Below are 18,592 nucleotides of genomic sequence, written 5' to 3'. Positions count from 1 at the left end.
GTCTAGGCAACAGAGTGAGATCCTGTCTCTTAAAACACAAAAAACAAGCTTTGGAATCAGTTTGATCAGAGTGTGAACTCTGGCCCTTTCGTGTCCTATATAACCTTGGGCAAATTACTTAAACTATATTAACTTCCTTATACATAAAATGGGAATAACAAATGTACCTATCTTATAAGACTGCTTTGCACACTAAATCAGATGGTTCAGGTGAAATGCTTAGCATAGTGACTGGCATATAGAAAGAGCTCAATCAGTGTAACATCATTGATAATTATACCAATAATGACTTCTTTAGAGATTCAGCACATATTGTGTGCCAGGCACTGTGTTGGGAACAGACAGTAAGCATGACTCATACTGTTCTTTCTCTCATGGTTAAGAACTTGTCAGGAAAGAGAACAAATAAACAAGCACTTGAAGTATGCTAAAAGCTGTGGAAAGCCAATGACAGTGTGGGATGATACAGAGGAGGCACCTAATCTTATCTGAGGACTGGTCAGAAAGGCTCTCATAGTAACGGTTAAACTGAAATCTGTTTTTTGTTGTTGTTTTTTTTTTGTTTTTGAGACGGAGTCCCGCTCTGTTGCCCAGGCTGGAGTGCAATGGTGCAATCTCAGCTCACTGTAACCTCCACCTCCCAGGTTTAAGCGATTCTCCTGCCTCAGCCTCCCAAGTACCTGGGACCACAGGTGCACACCACCACATCTAGAGATGGGGTTTTACCATGTTGGCCAGGCTGGTCTTGAACTCCTGACTTCGTGATCTACCCACCTTGGCCTCCCAAAGTGCTAGGATTATAGGTGTGAGCCACCGTGCCCAGCCTGCAATCTGTTTTTTTAAAATTACATATTTATTTATAATTTTTAATTTTTTTATTCAGATGGGGTCTTGCTCTGTCACCCAAGCTAGAGTGCAGTGGCACAAGCATAGACCACGGCAGCCTCAACCTCCCAGGCACAAGCAATCCTCCTGCCTCAGCCTCCCGAGTAGCTGGGACTACAGGCCTGTGCCACCACACTAGCTAATTTTTTTATTTCTTGTAGAGACGGGGTTCAAGAACCCAGGCTGGTCTCGAACTCCTGGGTTCAAGCGATCCACTCAAATCAGCCTCCCAAAGTGCTGGAATTATAGGTATGAGCCATTGTGCCCAGCCAAGTTAAAGTAAAACCTAAAGAATGACGTCATTTGTAACAAAACAGTATCATGACTTTTTAGGAGTATTTCCTAAGATCTGAGAGGAAATGAAAAAAAAAAAAGAAACATACTAACATTACCATTAGTTTAACAAAAATTCTTTGCTGACCGATGTTTTACTTTAGAACACCCACATACACATATCCTTAAGCCCTGTAATTGCTCGATTATTTAAATATTTACCAACTTCTTTTATACCACTCTACATTTAAACTTGAAAATATCTGAAACATCAGAAAGTTTGAGTATGATCAAACTGTTAAAGTACATAAAACAAAACAGAATGTATATGTATGTTTATTCTCCAGAGTCTGTGCAAATGATTTAAGGTGGTTCATATAAAACTTGGGGTCCATATTAGATACTCTGTAAAAAAACATTTCTGAAGTAAGAAAGATCTTAGCTGTAAGGTAGTCTCTAACATGGGCTATATGTTAAGACTACTCTCCACTACTTGGGGATAATCTGAAGGGGTGCAGTGGTGGTGGTGGTGAGTGTGGGAGAAACTACAATTAAATTACATTAAATGTTCAGTCACCCAGATTGTCCTGACAATGGTTAGGGACCTGCTCAGGTCCCCAAAGGGACTTAGGTATAAAGAGGAAACCACTGGCTGTGGTTCAAGGCTTTCCACTTGTTGAAGCAGAAAAACTTGTGGGGGATGGAAAGATACACTTTTTAGTCCTTGCTAGGAGGACTCATGGCTGAGCTGTGCTTCATAACTGACTGGTTTCCATTCAGTCATTCATTTTAACAAAAAGGTTAGTAAGCATTTTTTTGCAACTAAATTATAGAACACACAATGATATGTAATGAAACTAGTATATTGCTTAACTTTAGAAAAATATTTTTTTCTCTAGGAAAGTACAATTAACCAATATATGACTATATTCTATAAGTAAAACATTTGTACCAGAGTGATGATATGGGGTTACATGGTTTGGTTCTGTGTCCCCTCCCAAATCTCATCTTGAATTGTACTTCCATAATTCCCATGTATTGTGGGCGCGACCCTGTGGGAGATAATTGACTCATGGGGATGGTTTCTCCCATACTGTTCTCGCATGGTAGCGAATCAGTCACACAAGATCTGATGGTTTTATGAAGCGAAACCCCTTTCACTTGGCTCTTATTCCCTCTCTTGCTGCCGCCATGTAAGAAGTGCCTTTCTGGCCAGGCGTGGTGGGTCACGCCTGTAATTCCAGCACTTTGGGAGGCCAAGGTGTGCGGATCACAAGGTCAGGAGATCAAGACCATGCTGGCTAACACAGTGAAACCCCGTCTCTACTAAAAATACAAAAAATGAGCTGGGTGTGGTGGCAGGCACCTGTAGTCCCAGCTACTCGGGAGGCTGAGGCAGGAGAATGGCATGAACCCGGAAGGCAGAGCCTGCAGTGAGCCGAGATCACGCTGGTGCACTCCAGCCTGCGCGACAGAGCGAGACTCCATCTCAAAAAAAAAAAAAAAAAAAAAAAGGGCCTTTCTCCTTCATCAATGGTTGTGGGGCCTCCCTAGCCATGTGGGACTTAAGTTCATTAAACCTTTCTTTTATAAATTGCCCAGTCTCACGCATGTCTTTATCAGTAGTGTGAAAACAGACTAATACATGGGGCATCTTTCAGTACTGAATAATCATAAAAAGTGGACATTTAAAAAAATTAAGATATACGCCACTACTTTCTTTGGGTGGTTCTAGGGCCACGATCTTATGCTCAATCCCCCTCCTCCTTGCCAGTTATTTTACAGAGATGAATAAGGAACCTAATAAAGAATGTAAGACAGCAAAATACAAATCCAGCATCACTGTAAGAAAAACAACTCAAGATACACATCCTTTAAAAAGACTATCCAAAGATTATAAATGGTAGCATGTTTAGATTTTAATCTCCACATTGTCAGTATTTACATAGTTAAAAGTTTGATTGGCAAGCCAGGATCACAGTTGCAAAAAATATTCAATGGTTCCATATTACCAGGCTTCATCTTTGTCAATATAATTTTTAACTGCTTGCTTTATATAAATCAGATTTTGTACTGATGGAAACTCACCATTCCCAAACTCTTAGGCTTTTATCATCAGATGTGCTCACAAATCTCCTATTCTCATCCACAAAAACGATGGTGTTGACAGCTCCCAAATGCCGATCATATTCCTGCACAATTTCTCCACTTCGGATGTCCCACTGTATATCAGGCAAGAAAAAAGGTAAAGACAGAAGTAGAGTGGATTTATGAAAGACCATAATTCTGGAAAGTGGAGAAGGAGAAGATCTTCAACATGATGTTTTTATAAATGTAAATTTTTCTAAGAATGGTGCATCAGCCGTCCCTAAAAGTAGCAAACATTAAATGAGTAATATTAGCTTATTAACTTATTCCATCCCCTTATACAACATAAAGCTTAGGAGTCTTAACAAAATACTGTGAAAAACTTACTTGCACAATCTTCTTATCAGACATCCCAGCCACAAAGAGATTTTGCTTATCTTCATCAGGATTGAATTTGACACAATAAGGTACTTTTCGGTTTGTAAATCTTGATATACACTGTCCTAAAACCAAAGACTCAAATTAAATAGGTAAAATAAATTTGACCACTTAAAGATGACTGTGAGATTAACATCTAGAGGTCACCAGCTTAATAAATTTTGAAGAAGGGCTGCCTGCTTGCTCTTTACTGTAAACTACATTTGTTCTTTTTCACAGATTTTAATGATTAAAAATAATTTTTTCAAAAGTAAATCTGCACTACCAATTGTAGAATAAATAAATTATAACTTCATTCATATAATGAAATAGTGCAAGCAATAAAAAAGATCAAACTATTGGTATAAGCCATGAGGGACTCTCAGACATTATGCTGGAGCTAGAAACAAAAGAGAAAAAATGGTATGATTTCATATATAAGAAGTTTAAGAAGAGGAAAAATGAATCTGTGATGACAGAAGTGGTTACCATGGTTACTGGGAGTGGGCACAGACTGGAAAAGGGCATAAGAAACCTTTACTGAGTGCTGGAAATATTCTATATCTTGATCTTGGTGGTGGACAACTGCATAGGTATGTTTACAAAAAAAAAAAATCACTGAATATTTAGGCACTTCATACATTTTACTGTATGTATATTTTATCTTGATTTTTAAAAGAACCTGCAAAATGGTAGTCTCTCAGCCTTGGCCACACGGTACAATCATCTAGTCTATACACTGTACCAATTACGTAAATACCTCTGAAGGTGGGACTCAGGCATCAGTAACATTAAAGCTCTTCAGATGATTATAATGTGTGGCCAGAACTGAGAACCACTGCTAAAGTGCTGAAGAACATGGGCTTTGGCATCAGAGAGAGCTTCGTTTGAAACCAAGTCTGCCACTTACTAGCTGTGTGACCCTGAAAAAGTTAGCCCTTTAAGCCTCAGTTTCTGTATCTATAATCTAATAATAGTACTTACCTCATAGGGATAAATTAAGATTGAAGGAGATACTGAATATCAATGCTTAGCAATTATGCCTATTAGATGACATTTAATAAATATTAACTATTATCATTACCCTTCAAATACAGTAAGGGTAATGATAATAAGACAATAAGATAATAAGATGATTTTTCTAATTACATAAAATTATACTAGCCACAACATATTAATGTGAATCAATTAATAAGTAGCAATTAGTATGGCTGTGAATATATAAAACCAACTGGCCTGTGAAAGTTTAGACCTACATTTTAATCAATTTGTGCAAACACATTTAATTTTGTTCATTAGACATTTATTGCACTTCTGTTATGTGCAGTGCACAGTGCGAGATGATGTAGGGGAACAGAAAGATCAATTAGATGGCCTATACAAGATTTTGACTTTGCTTATCTGTCAATATGTTTGCTTTATAAACTCTATCTGGTGGAAACAAGTTTCACGGTAAAAGAGCTACTTATGCTCAGTTTCAACTCTACAAATGTATTCTGTGATATTTGCTGACAGTGAATGGTAAGAGAATCAGCAGTTATAGAAGGTGCCATTTGGCCACAGAAGACTACTCACACCATTTCATATATAAACGATAACTTGTAAGATGAATATGTATTAGCATAAGTGAACTCTTACCTGTCTCAGTGTCCCAGAGCTTAAGATACCTGTCATAGGCTGCGCTGAGGAACTGTGTTCCTGCAGTATTGAAGCAAATATCCCTAACAGCCTTACTGTGACCTAAAGGTGGAGTCAACAGAAACAGCAATGAGGTGAAGCATCATATCTTCTCTTAAAACATAAACACCATAAAGAGACACAGCACTAAGCAGTGGTTCTCAGCTGTGAGTCAAGATCACTGGAATGCCACTGCCTGATTTACTGACTTAGAATATGTTATGTGTGGGCTTCAGAATGTGGGCGTTTTTTTCCCCTTGAAGAAGCTCCTCAGGTGATTCTGATGCATAACATCTTGGTTAAGAATCAAGAGAAAAGGTTTAACTTTTCTTTTAAGTCTGTCATAGCAATTTCTTAATATGCAGTACATACAAGTGACGACTAGCTAGCCAAGAATTTATGAATGTAAAAGACCAATTATTGCCAGTGAAAGAAATGGCTGCTGGAATTTTGGAGGTTCACTCTCAGACTGTTCACCAGGCTGCAAGTGAAAACAAAGTGACCTAAACCTAATGCTCAGGAAACTGTAGCCCTTGTTCAATAATTGCATATTTCTGTGATCACATTACCAAATTTCATAGAAACTGATTCAGAATGTAGGAGACTTTCCAAAAACTATTATTAGCTTGCACTGGTTTTTTATTTTTGAGACAGGGTCTCACTATGTTGCCCCGCCTGGAGTGCAGTGGCTGGATCTCAGCTAACTGTAAACTCAACCTCTCTGGCTCAAGCGATCCACCCACCTCAACTTCTCGAGTAGCTGGAATTACAGGTGCACATCACCACGCCTGGCTAATTTCTGTATTTCCTGTAGAGACAGGGTTTTGCCATGTTGCCCAGGCTAGCTTCTATTGTTTTAAAATGATGTTTTGACAATACACTAATTTTAAGGTGCTGATTACACTTTACTTAAAAATGAATATTGCCAGACCACTCAACTCTTAAAAGTTACAGGGAAAAATAAAATGTGGCTAAACAAAAGCAAAAATGTTCCACCCCACCATGACCAAGACACACACAATTGTGCAAAATGAGCACGGCACAAATTGTTAACCACATGCAGCAGCTCTAAACCATCACCTCCAGTGAACTCTCATCAGGAGGTATGTGTCATGGCAATTAGCCATCCTTTTCTACAGCCGGAGTCCCAGTCAGAGCTGCTATCATCTCCCTCAGGAGGAAAATTTCAGTTTTCCACAGAAAAACGGTCTGTCAGTACAGGGGAGACAGATGCAGACCAAATCCACTCTATCTGACGGAGACATTTTGTTCCCCTGTACGCAGCTAAGAGCCCTCCGCAAGTCTTCCTTTAGGCTGCGGTGTCATCTTAGGCAGAATTAATTTGTGCAGGGAGGCCCTAAAATCATAAAGCACTGCCGAACAGACTCCCACTTTAATCTAAAAACAGAGCCACTAAGAGTCACACCGTTTCAATGTGGTACAGTTAAATCTGGAAAGAGTAACTAGCCTTCACATGAAATTTGACAAAGACAATAAACCTTTCTCTACCAAAAAGGCTAGCTTGTCACAAAGCTGTCCTCCCTTTGGCCTTCTTTCTTTCTTCAAGGAGTTCTCTCAATCTCATCCTTTTTTTATGCTTTAGCTGCCAATTCTCAGTCTCTCTTCAAAGCTCAACATTTGGCTATCTAATTGCTTACTGGACATTTTCACCTCAATATCCCAAAGGCAGCTCAAATTTAGTGTATCTAAAACCTCACCATCATCTTATGTTCCTTCGTGGTGAATGGCACATCATTCATCCAGTCTTATGGGAGTCACCCTAGATTCCTGTCTCACTGTGATCATTCACATGCCATGACTAAATGACTAAATCTCACTGACTTTAACTCTAATATGTCTTCTCTCTCTGCTGCTTTGGTTCAGACTCTCATCATCTCTAAACCAGACCTATGAAATAATTGTGTAATTCATTTCCCTTCCTCCAGGCTTGCCCTACCAAATCATCCATTTGGTAGGATTTGGCATCCATTTGGTATTGCCATTTGATCTTCGTAAACTTCAAATCATGTTGCTTTCCGGAAAGAGCTCTTTAATGGTTCCCCAATGCCCTCACAACAGAGGCTAAACTCTTTATTAATGGCACAGGAGGTCTTCCACGCTGTGGTCCCTCTCTTGCTACTTTTCTCTGCTTTTCTTTCTCACCATCCCCCATACTCTGACAATCCTGAAATGTATGTGGATCCCCTCAGCAGCACACTGCCTCACGCTACTTTTGTTTTGCATCTGCTGCTCTTGCTTCCTAGTTCTCTTTCTTTGTCTAACTGGGGACACTGACTCCTCCTTCCAGATTCATTCAGCTCAAATCTATGAAGACTTCACTTCCTATCAGTGTAGTAAAATTACTGTCAATGATGTTATCTTACTTTAAAAATTCTTCCCAGATTTATGTTGGAGAGAAAAGAAGCATTACCAATAAATGTTCTCAGACAGCGCCGGTCTCCATAAACCTCCCATAGCTGGGGGAGAAAAAAAACAACACATAGAAATATTACATTTAATAAAGGTCTTTCAATCAATAACACCAGCCCTATGCTGGTTACGTGTGTGCATATCTGTGTGTGTAAACACACAGCTTCAATCATTAAATATTAAACACTGAATATCATTAAATATTGCTTGGTGCTGCCAGTTTGTGTTATATTATTTGGAACACACACACACACACACACACACACACAGTCACACACACTCAAAACTAAAGAGTTTTAAAGATGTTTACATCAAAATATCAAGAAACTTAACTATAGATGGAGTTAATTCAAGTGAGTTTTCATTTTCATATTGCTCTTTTCTGTTTCATACATTTTCTAGGACGAAAAGTTTCTACTTTTGTAGCACTACAAACGACTTTTAAAGGAATTAAGTATTATTAAAACCGCCATGTATACCAACTTTTAAAGGAATTGTGTTATTAAAACCGCCACGTATATATTTGATACTGAAAGGCTTTTTTGTTTAGTTTTCTGAGGTAACAAGTATTACAGAAGCTATAAGAAAATGATGATCTAGACTAAAATAAAAGGTTCATAATTCTCAGCACATCTAAGGTAGATTAATACAATAGCTTCAAGGCTAGCTTTATTCTTGACTGCCTTGAATCCAATCCTCAACAATGTTACTAGTACTCTAAAATAGAAAGCATTTCCTTGCCACCAGTGCCAATATGACACAGTCTCAGTTACTGTAGCATACTAGGAAAGGACCTCTGAGACCTGGTTTCTTGCCCACGACTGCAATCATTCCTTGTCTCTTAGATGTTACGCTCCAGCAAGCACAAAACTGTTATTTTCAGCACACACTATGCTGATTCATTCTCTTCACTCTTTTCAAGCAAACTCTACTCCTGTTTCCTTATCCTTTACTTATTTAACCTTCTTACTAAGGTATGCTTCCTCTTTGAAACCAGCATATCTTGTGCTTACCTCTATAATGATCATTTATATCATAATAAAATGATCATCCTAAGGGGAGGGACAGTGCCTTTATAAGCTTTTACTTTCAGTCCCTTCCACATAATAGAATGTTTATAGAAGTCAACTAAATTGAATTCTATGCTTTTTTGGTTGGTCAAAGAAAAGACCAACATCTCAATTAACATGGCTTGTACCAAGTAAAAGTAAAATGGGGGTTTTTACTCCCAAATGTTGGCCTGTCATTTTAAGCTATTAGAGACAAATGCCTAAAGGTTGCTCTTATCAAAAGAAGTGGCCTTTTTCATTGTTAATATCCATGAATTATTTACAAATGATAAAATTTTAATGACTCAACTTTTGAAGCCCCAAGAGCTCTATAGCATTGGTATTTATTGAACCATCATAATGGTCCAGACAAAGAGAATACACAAAACCGGTAAGAACTATCCTTTCAGATTTAAAAATTTTTTCAAGACATTCTGCATATTCAGGTTGAGATGCATTGGCAACCGAGTTTTTTCTACCACACATTCTACAACTGAACAGAAGCTAAAGATGGAGCTTCCCAAGACTAGAAAAGGTGAAAGAAGGGGCTGGGAGCAGTCCTGTTACTTGGTATCTACTAGTATTTAGAAGAAAATGGATGAATTACATTTTCTACTTTCTAAAAATTGGATTTCTATCATATGTCCTCTCTATTTCATAAGGTTTGGAGAAACAAATAAACTACTACATATACAAAATCTCTATAATGATTAGTGATTAAATATTTATATGTCCAAAGCCAACATGATTGGATTACATTCTCATCAGTTTTCTAGGCTTAAAAAGCGGCCTAGCCACTGCAGGTGCCTGTAGTTCCAGCTATTTGGGAGGCTGAGGCAGGAGAATGGCGTGAACCCAGTAGGTGGAGCTTGCAGTGAATTAAGATCATGCCACTGCACTCCAGCCTGGGCGACACAGCAAGACTCCATCTTAAAAAAAAAAAGGCGGGGGGAGCCTAGCTAATTGGACCACAGAGCCATATGGAATTTATGTTTGGAAGTAGTTCATAAATTGCTGCATTTACAGGATCTAAGAGAAAATAATTAGCTTCTAATTGCCTAACAAACCCAAATTTTTTTATAATTAACCAAACAGATTTAAACAAAGAACTAGCTTTGCAGCACTCCTACTCTGTTACTGAAAACTCACCTTAATTTTACAGTCCATGGAACAAGACAGCAATAAATGGCCAGAGAGAGGAAACAATCTGACTGCACTGACGCCCTATAAAAAGGTATTACAGTTATCAACCAGAAGCATTCAAAAGATCAGCTCAAATGAAGCATCAAGAAAAGACAGTATATATTAAGCAGCCTAATTTGCTATTTTTCATTCCAAAAATCACACCCCAGAATAACTTTCATTAGCATTCCAAGAGCAGACCTTATTGACACCAAGCTTTTGAAGATTTTTTTTTCTAACCTTTAATATTGCGTTCCTCACCCAATGGAATCCTGAGTCAATCAAATTGCTACTGCCCCCACTTCTCTTCCTTTTTTTACTTAGTCCCTTTGCTCTTTGCAAAGAGTTGGAAATTACAAGTTGGAATGGTGCATATGACAAAGAATATCAACATCAAAAATTTTCATGTACCTTATCTCTGCATTAGTTTAAAAATTACCATAGTTTATAAACCAGGGCGCATCTAATCTCTGAAGTGTGATAACCACAGAGCTAAAGCAAAATTACTGAAAATAAGCAGGAGACTTGGTGCTAGTACCAGCCCATTACTCACTGATTTGGTGCCCAAAAGGAAGAAGATTGTAGCAGGAGCTTGTGGGGAAAGGCCTGGCTACAAGGATGCAGGACACTAAATCATGAACGCTATATCATGGCCAATTCAGATGGCTTGAAGACTGATTAGTCACCTGTGATGGATGTGTGGGCACCTCCAAAGCCTAACCCAGAATTATATTCAATTTGACTTCCCTGCACCTTTACCATAAACACTAAATGTTCCACATCAACAGCTAAAACTGTATGTTGGCTTCATTATAATAGCATTACAGCAAACAGAAACAACCAACTTGCTTACCTTCGTGTGTCCAGACCACACATGAATTTGTTTTTTGGGAAGATAACACTTCTCAGGTGGCATAGTTGACCGCAGATTAACACCAACATCCTGAGGTATGTGAAGATAGGACCTGCCTTGATAGTCATACATTTCTTTAACTGAAACAAAAAGGCAAAGAAAATCAATAAACAAATACAACTCATAGTCATGAAACCTATATTTTTAAAATCACATTTTTTTTCACAGGGTATCTTCCATATTAAGGTTCAGGTAATAACACTCCAATGATGTACAGATCAAGAGTCAGCTAAGATATAAGTGCTTAAAATAACTGCTATCATTTACAACTAGAGGTAGTATTTCGAAATTCCTAAATACCCAGAGATTACAGACCTTTAGATAAGATCTATACTTCTTTTCATCACTTATACATCTTAGTAATCTATAAAGACTTCACTGTGGCATAATTATAGCAAGGGAAGATAATACTTGGGCCTTGTGAGTCACTGGTAAAGAAGCAGAAGTAAAACAGGTTAAGAAGGAAGTTAAAACAAAACAAAATATATCAACTATCCTTTTCCCGTGCTTTCCTCTTTTATGCCCTTCCAGTTCCCTTTCATTTATCTTTTCCTGCTTTCATCACAAATTTTACAATAAGGTCACCTGTGAGAATTAAATGACATACTGTATATAAAGCAATTAGCAACATGCCTGGCACAGAGTAAGTACTCAATAAATGTTATTATATTATTGTTATTATAGTTTTGAGCACCATAGTACTGAATAGACTCCTTGGAGATAAAACTGAAGCTTGAAGAATGAAATATGGCTTCATCAAACCTAAATATCTGATGTAATATAACATTAGAATAAGCAACACTGTAAGCACTAAGTTATTCTTTACAGTTTTAGATAATCACTATGTAAGTTCCTAAAATATAACTAATTATTAACTAACAGGTACATTCTAGAATACTTATGATTTATTTTGGTGAATATGCATTTCCTTCTACAAGTCAAAATAAGTATGAGAGCCTTAATCTCCATCTTTTCACATGAAAATCCAAGTTTATTCTGAGTATAGCTGAAAAGCGGTTATGAACTGTGTGGATACCTGAGTATTTGGCTTCATTAAAAACAGTTAAAATGACTGGGGCACTATTAATACACCAAAAGAGTCAACTTTATCTTACGAAAGAATAGACTGTGGACTATTCAAGTTTCTTCTTTATCTACCATTTAATAAAATTCATTAACACTTGGAAAAAAATTATCTGTGGCTATGATTAATCATGCTATTTTTTCTCCTTTATCAGTGTACAGAAGTCTGCTGTAATTTCCTTGGGATACAAATTGTCTAACATAATTATACTCAACATAATGATTTTATGACAGCTGATAGTAAGGGTAATGATACTGTATGAACAGCTAACACAGTAAATATGAAGGTTTTTCATAAAAATGAAGATGTATAAAAAATATGTTACCATGTAAGATTGTCTTCTCCTCCCCAGGTTTCTCTTCTTCCTGCTTTCCTTTTTTCTGCCTCTTTGCTGTGATTTCATCCAATTCTTTTTGTTCTTCCTAAGAAAATTAAGGAGTGAAATTTAAAGTGAATGTTCTAGAACCTCATTATACCTAAAGTTGGTGCTATAAATTATTTATAATGAGGTCTACATATCTGGTCCAAGTATGTTCCCAGGATAACAAGCTCAACACTTTTTTTTTTTTTCTGAGACTGGCTCATGAAGACAGTGAGATTAGGAGGTGAGGAAGGGAATGGCAGAGCATTTACTTTACAAACTTTATAGTAGTTTTAAAAATACACATAGAGATAAAATTTGTTTAAAATTTTAAATAAATTCATAAATCAATAAAACTTCTAATCAATTCTAGTGTCATAGAAGGCTGATTTTGTAGTTACTATCTGAATGTCTAGTATCAGAAGAACAGCTACCATGGCAGCCTAATAGCAATATCAAGGAAATCTTTATGAAAATTGTTCAATATTGTAATTCAATAAAAAAGCATGAGAGAAAACAAATCAGCAAAAAAGGTAAATAAAAATATTTCAAAGAAAAATAAATTTTATTGTATATTTTCAATCAACTAAAGGCAGAAAAATTTTGATGAGTCATTTGGTTCTCTAAGGAAATCTCAAGTTTATTAATGTAGATATCCTTCATAGAGATACAGCATATACCTGAACTGACAATTAAAAACATCAAAGCTTACTTCTGAAGGTTTGGCTACATCTTTTTCATCCACATATTTTGCCCATGGTCCCAAGAAACCATCAATATTGGATGCATCATTTTCTTTAAACTTTTTCCTCTTTTCTGTTTTCTTCTGACCAGTTTCAAATACAGTTAAACCTATGGTAACCAAAAAAAAAAAAAAAAAAAGAGAGAGAGAGAGAGAGATGTACATTTTCTAAAGAAATATGAACATATGTTTAATTTTGTTTTATATGGTTAAAGAAAGATGATTGTTCAAGTGATCACAGAGTCATTAAAAAACAAACAAGCTACATGAATCTACCACATACGCTGACTCATGCTACACAAAAAGGGATTCAACCTTCTGGGCAAAGATACTTAAAACTAATTCAATATTCTGCAAATTCTAATAGTGTATACTTGAAGAAGAGACCCAAATATGTGTTCCTACAATGGCACACAAGCCTTTTATTGAATCAAAAAGCCGTGTCAGTGGATTTGTATGACTTTCTGGAAAAAACTCAGGAACTCATTATGGCTAAATAATGATAAAGTGACCTTTGGAAGCAAGAATAAACTGTAATTTATCATTTTAAAACTAAAACTAAATTACAGTAAGTACTTAATAACTTATCTTCACTTCACTTGTAATGCAAAAATGTAAATCAAACAAGGTTTCACCAGAAGTGGTACTTCTTCCAAGTGACTTCAGTCTCAACTTCACCTCTAGTATCATTAACGTTAACAGTAAAAGAAAAGGAGAAGGAGGCTGTTTCTGGTTGAGATTTTGATTTGATTAATAGGAGGTGGCATACTGTGTATAGTCATTAACCTGGAAAAACAAAGGTTTGTGGAATCATAGTCACAAGTTAACTAAGAATCTAGCTACCTTTAGGTGGGACTTACAGAGGTCTAGCTTAAAGAAGAAATGTCTGCCTATAGTAATTCAGACTATGTTTTATAGCAAAAGCCTGTTAAAATTCTATTTTAACAATAATCTAGCTCATGTACAGAGAGCAGCCTGATCACATAGGGTCTATAGCTACTAAGCAGAAGTGTCCCATGCAACCAGCAAATTACTTTTTTAACTGCATTTTATGGATACTACTCTAATGGACTGATGAGCCTTTTGACAAGTTAGCGTTTAGCGTATGATGTTTTGTCTTATTGTAAGTACAAAATGAATATGAATACAAACATACATTAAAACACATATTCAAATTCAGCCTTCAAAGCTACTCTTCAAAGACAATCTTCACAGACTTACCAAATAAAGTATTTCTACTCTGTTAAAATGAAGCTTGACATAAATGTTGAGAAGTCAATTGCCAAAATTATCTATACATTAGTTATAATTTATTGAGTGATTTCTACAGGGTTGGCATGGTGCCAAGTATTCAAAATAACTCAAAGATATATTTACCATTATTTTTTCTACAAGGTTACACAACTAGTAAGTGGCAAAAGCAAGCTCTAAACTGTAACATTTCTGAACTATATTGCTCTAAACTGTATTGCTCCATTGTTTCAACTTAAAAAAAACCAAAAAAACCAAGTGCTAAATACTATTTTTTACTGTCTAATTAAAGTCACTCTGCAGGACACTAATTATAGATGTGTACATATTTGATATTAAATGTTTCAAATAAATTACCTTGATTTTTTTCAGCTTCTTCTACAGAACCAATATATTTAGCAGATACTTGATGATTATCTAATGAAGGGTCTAATGCATAACCTGAAAGGAAAAAAGTGAAAATTATTAACTCCATTTTGCTGTTTAAATTCATTTTATTATTATAATACAAATACACACATTTCACATTTTCTTTCCCAGATGTCAAAAATGATCTCTTTAACTCAGGACCAATCAGGACCAATCATTCTGCCCTGAGCTTATTGCTTCCTTTTTTTTTTTTTTTTTTTTTTAGAGATGGGGTTTCACCATGTTGGCCAGGCTGGTCTTGAACTCCTGACCTCAAATGATCCACCGCCTCCGCCTGCCAAAGTGCTGGGATTACAGGCGTGAGCCACTGCTTTCGGCCCCTGAGCTATATTTCTATTTAGAACCCAAAGCTATATTTTTATATTTAGAACCATAATATGTTTCTTACAGGATGAATTTTGCACACTGACATTACATTACTAACAGCCTCTCTGGCCAAGACATCAAACTTTAGTTTTAAATATTCTAAGAGCTTGAAAATACATGTACATGATGCATTTGGAAATCCAGAAACCATTTTCCTTTTCTTCTTGGTAATGGATATTGCAGGCAGGGCTAAGTTTATCAAATTATATAAATTATTAAATAATAGAAAAGGGTAAGAAGATTACATAAAATCTAGCTATTATTTTGAAAATACCATTCGCAGTAAGGACAGTCTTCCTTCCCAATCTTAATATATTTCTATTTCATCAATCATTCCTTATATTTCCTTAAGAGAAGGAAGGAAGGATATCTACCAACATATGAATGCACTTCTTAAATTAATTATAGAGTATGTAGCTACATACAAATGTGGTCCTCCGTGGTCTATGGGAATTTAAGGAAAGAAAGTCTACCTAAATTAGCTCAACTCAGTTTTTTTCTCAAGTGGGTGTGCTAGCACAATAAATGTTTGGTAACATTAGTCTGGTATACTCACAAGAGTGCTAGATCACTGATCAGTTTATGGCCTACAACTCGTGTGTACAATAACAGAATACATAAAAAAGTACTAAGCCCATTTTTTTTAAAGGGTACATCCTAGTAGATAGACTTATTATTTTCATTTTTCATCCAAAGTAGTCCCAGCTACTTGGGAGGCTGAGGCAGGAGAATGGTGTGAACCCAGGAGGTGGAGCTTGCAGTGAGCTGAGATCGCACCACTGCACTCCAGCCTGGGCGACAAAGTGAGGCTCCATCTCAAAAAAAAAAAAAAAAAAAAAAAAAAAGAATATAGGGAACTTCTTTTGGGGAACAAGAAAAAGATTCATCATGAAACATGCTCTTTAAACAAGCTAAGGACATAAGTGCTCAACTCACTCTCATGATATGCTAGAACAGAACCAACCACCTAGCTATTAGCTGATTTGCACATAGATTGTTTTTTCAGCATTAAAATATGTTCTCAGCCAGAGGAGAGAGCTTGGTGGCAGAAAATCAGCTTTGGAGTAGAATCTCTGAAATCACAGGTTCAAATCCCATGAGTTATTTTATCTTTAATCTCTTTGATGTACAGAATAGTGTTCTGTACATAACTATTTCCAAAAAATGAGACTTTTATAAGCTCATACCAAGTTAAAAGTTCCCATTTCAATAATAAAAAACATATCCGGCTAGAATGTAAATTTCTACTTTGAAAGGAAACTTAACATCTACATAAATGGCATTTCGTGATGTGTCCGGAGGGGTGAAGGAGTAGACAGAGAGGGAAGAGGTATCCCTGGTCCTTGTCTCTGTGTAAGTACCATTCCCCAACTCATCTGGCCATAGTCTTGTAACTCAGAAAAATAAGTTATGCTTTCCTCTTGCTCCACATCCTCTGTGGTAAAAATCCTTACCGCCATACCACCAACCCCACTACTGCCTTCCACCCCCGGTGATTAAGAAACGATATTATTTTCCTTTTACAAATAAGAGTTAAATATTTGGCCTTATGTCTTACTACAAATCAGCCAGTGATAGAACAAGATCTAACTCTCACACTACTGAATTTCAGTCCAATTTGTTTTCTCACTATCTTGTGTCTCAAATAAGTGATTATTTCTGCATTTCTTAAATATTCTTATCTACCTTTCTGAAGCTTATTTTCCCTTTTATCTTTTTAATGGAGTTAACGTCTACTTCCTTCCCTTTGGTACTCTTATTTGAAATGGCTATCATATTGATTTTATTATTATACCCTTCAGATAATTAAACTAATAATAATTATTAAAACTAATTCCATTAGGTAAATGAAAGGGACTATAAACAATTTGCAAAACAATGGTCATAAATAAACGAAAAAACCTTCGACCTCACTGGTAGTCCGGAAAAATCAAGTTGCAGTAAAGAAATACAATATTTTAAGGATCTAGAACTAGAAATACCATTTGACCCAGCCATCCCATTACTGGGGATATACCCAAAGGATTATAAGTGATGCTGCTATAAAGACACACGCACACACATGTTTATTGCGGCACTATTCACAATAGCAAAGACTTGGAATCAACGAAAATGTCCATCAGTGACAGACTGGATTAAGAAAATGTGGCACATATACACCATGGAATACTATGCAGCCACAAAAAAGGATGAGTTCGTGTCCTTTGTAGGGACGTGGATGCAGCTGGAAATCATCATTCTCAGCAAATCGCAAGAACAGAAAACCAAATACCACATGTTCTCACTCATAGGTGGGAACTGAACAATGAGATCACTTGGACACAGGAAGGGGATCATCCCACACCGGCTCCTATTGTGGGTAGGGGTGGGGGAGGGATAGCATTAGGAGATATACTTAACGTAAATGACAAGGTAAGGGGTGCAGCACACCAACATGGCACATGTATACATATGTAACAAACCTGCACGTTGTGCACATGTACCCTAGAACTTAAAGTATAACTAAAAAAAAAAAAGAAAGAAAAAAAAAAGAAGAGTAACAGCAACAACACACAGGAGTCATGCTTTCTCAATGAAAACCTCAAATATATAAACTGATGCCCTGTTGTTTTCTTTTTTTTTCCCTTTTCTAACAGAAAACTTAGTATACAGAAATAAAATCCTAAAAGTCTGAAAAAAAAAAAGAAATATAATATTTTGATTATCAAGTAAACAAAGGAAAAACAATCATACGGATCTTTGATGAAGGGAAACAGGGCTGGGCATGGTGGCTCAGGCCTGTAATCCCAGCACTATGGGAAGCCGAGGCAGGCAGATCACTTGAGGCCAGGAGTTTGAGACCGGTCTGGCCAATATGGTAAAACCCCATCTCTACGGGGGAAAAAAAAAAAAAAATTAGCTAGGCGTGGTCATTCACGCCTGTAATTCCAGCTACTCAGGAGGCTGAGGCACGAGACTTGCCTGAACCCCAGGAGCAGCGGTTGCAGTGAGCAGAGATCCCACCACTGCACAGCCTGGGTGACAGAGTGAGACTCTGTCTCAAAAAAAAAAGAGAAGTAGGACTTTTATACACTGTGGCGGTAGAGTAGGTTTAGAGAATTCTTTTGGAAAGCAATTTGATAATATATAGCACAAGCTTTTAAAACACATATTATTTTACCTACTTTTGGGAACTCATTAAGAAAATAATATAAAATAATATAAAACCTGTAAAGTTTTATGTACAAAAATATTCACTACCACATTTTAAAAAGCACTTTGTAGCATAACATATACATCACATTTTTAATAGTGAAAACTGGAACCAAACTGAAATCTAAGTGATACAAGTAATATATTTAAAAATTATATCTTTGTTCAGTAGACGATTTAAAAAAAATCATTTAAAAATGTTAATAAAGGATTTCAAATATTGAAGTTAAAACTCATGTTAATAATGACTATT

At 36.4% G+C, this 18,592-nt stretch overlaps 1 protein-coding gene across 1 annotated transcript in view; it reads right to left on the bottom strand.

Moving 5' to 3' along the window:
• Nucleotides 1-18,592, bottom strand: part of CDC40 (cell division cycle 40) — a 50,077-nt gene that overhangs the window by 9,048 nt on the left and 22,437 nt on the right. The window contains exons 5-13 of the mRNA XM_025381863.1: nt 14,710-14,793; nt 13,072-13,211; nt 12,324-12,420; nt 10,855-10,994; nt 9,969-10,043; nt 7,772-7,817; nt 5,302-5,403; nt 3,634-3,749; nt 3,247-3,380 (exon numbers count right to left, since the gene is read on the bottom strand). Of these exons, the coding sequence (XP_025237648.1) occupies nt 3,247-3,380; nt 3,634-3,749; nt 5,302-5,403; nt 7,772-7,817; nt 9,969-10,043; nt 10,855-10,994; nt 12,324-12,420; nt 13,072-13,211; nt 14,710-14,793 (934 nt within the window). The remainder of the gene's footprint in view (nt 1-3,246; nt 3,381-3,633; nt 3,750-5,301; nt 5,404-7,771; nt 7,818-9,968; nt 10,044-10,854; nt 10,995-12,323; nt 12,421-13,071; nt 13,212-14,709; nt 14,794-18,592) is intronic.

This window comes from Theropithecus gelada, chromosome 4, assembly GCF_003255815.1.
Source record: "Theropithecus gelada isolate Dixy chromosome 4, Tgel_1.0, whole genome shotgun sequence".
In the NCBI taxonomy this organism is placed as follows: Eukaryota; Metazoa; Chordata; class Mammalia; order Primates; family Cercopithecidae; genus Theropithecus; species Theropithecus gelada.
The sequence above is the reverse complement of the archived record's forward strand: the minus strand, read 5'-3'. Positions and strand labels throughout refer to the sequence as shown.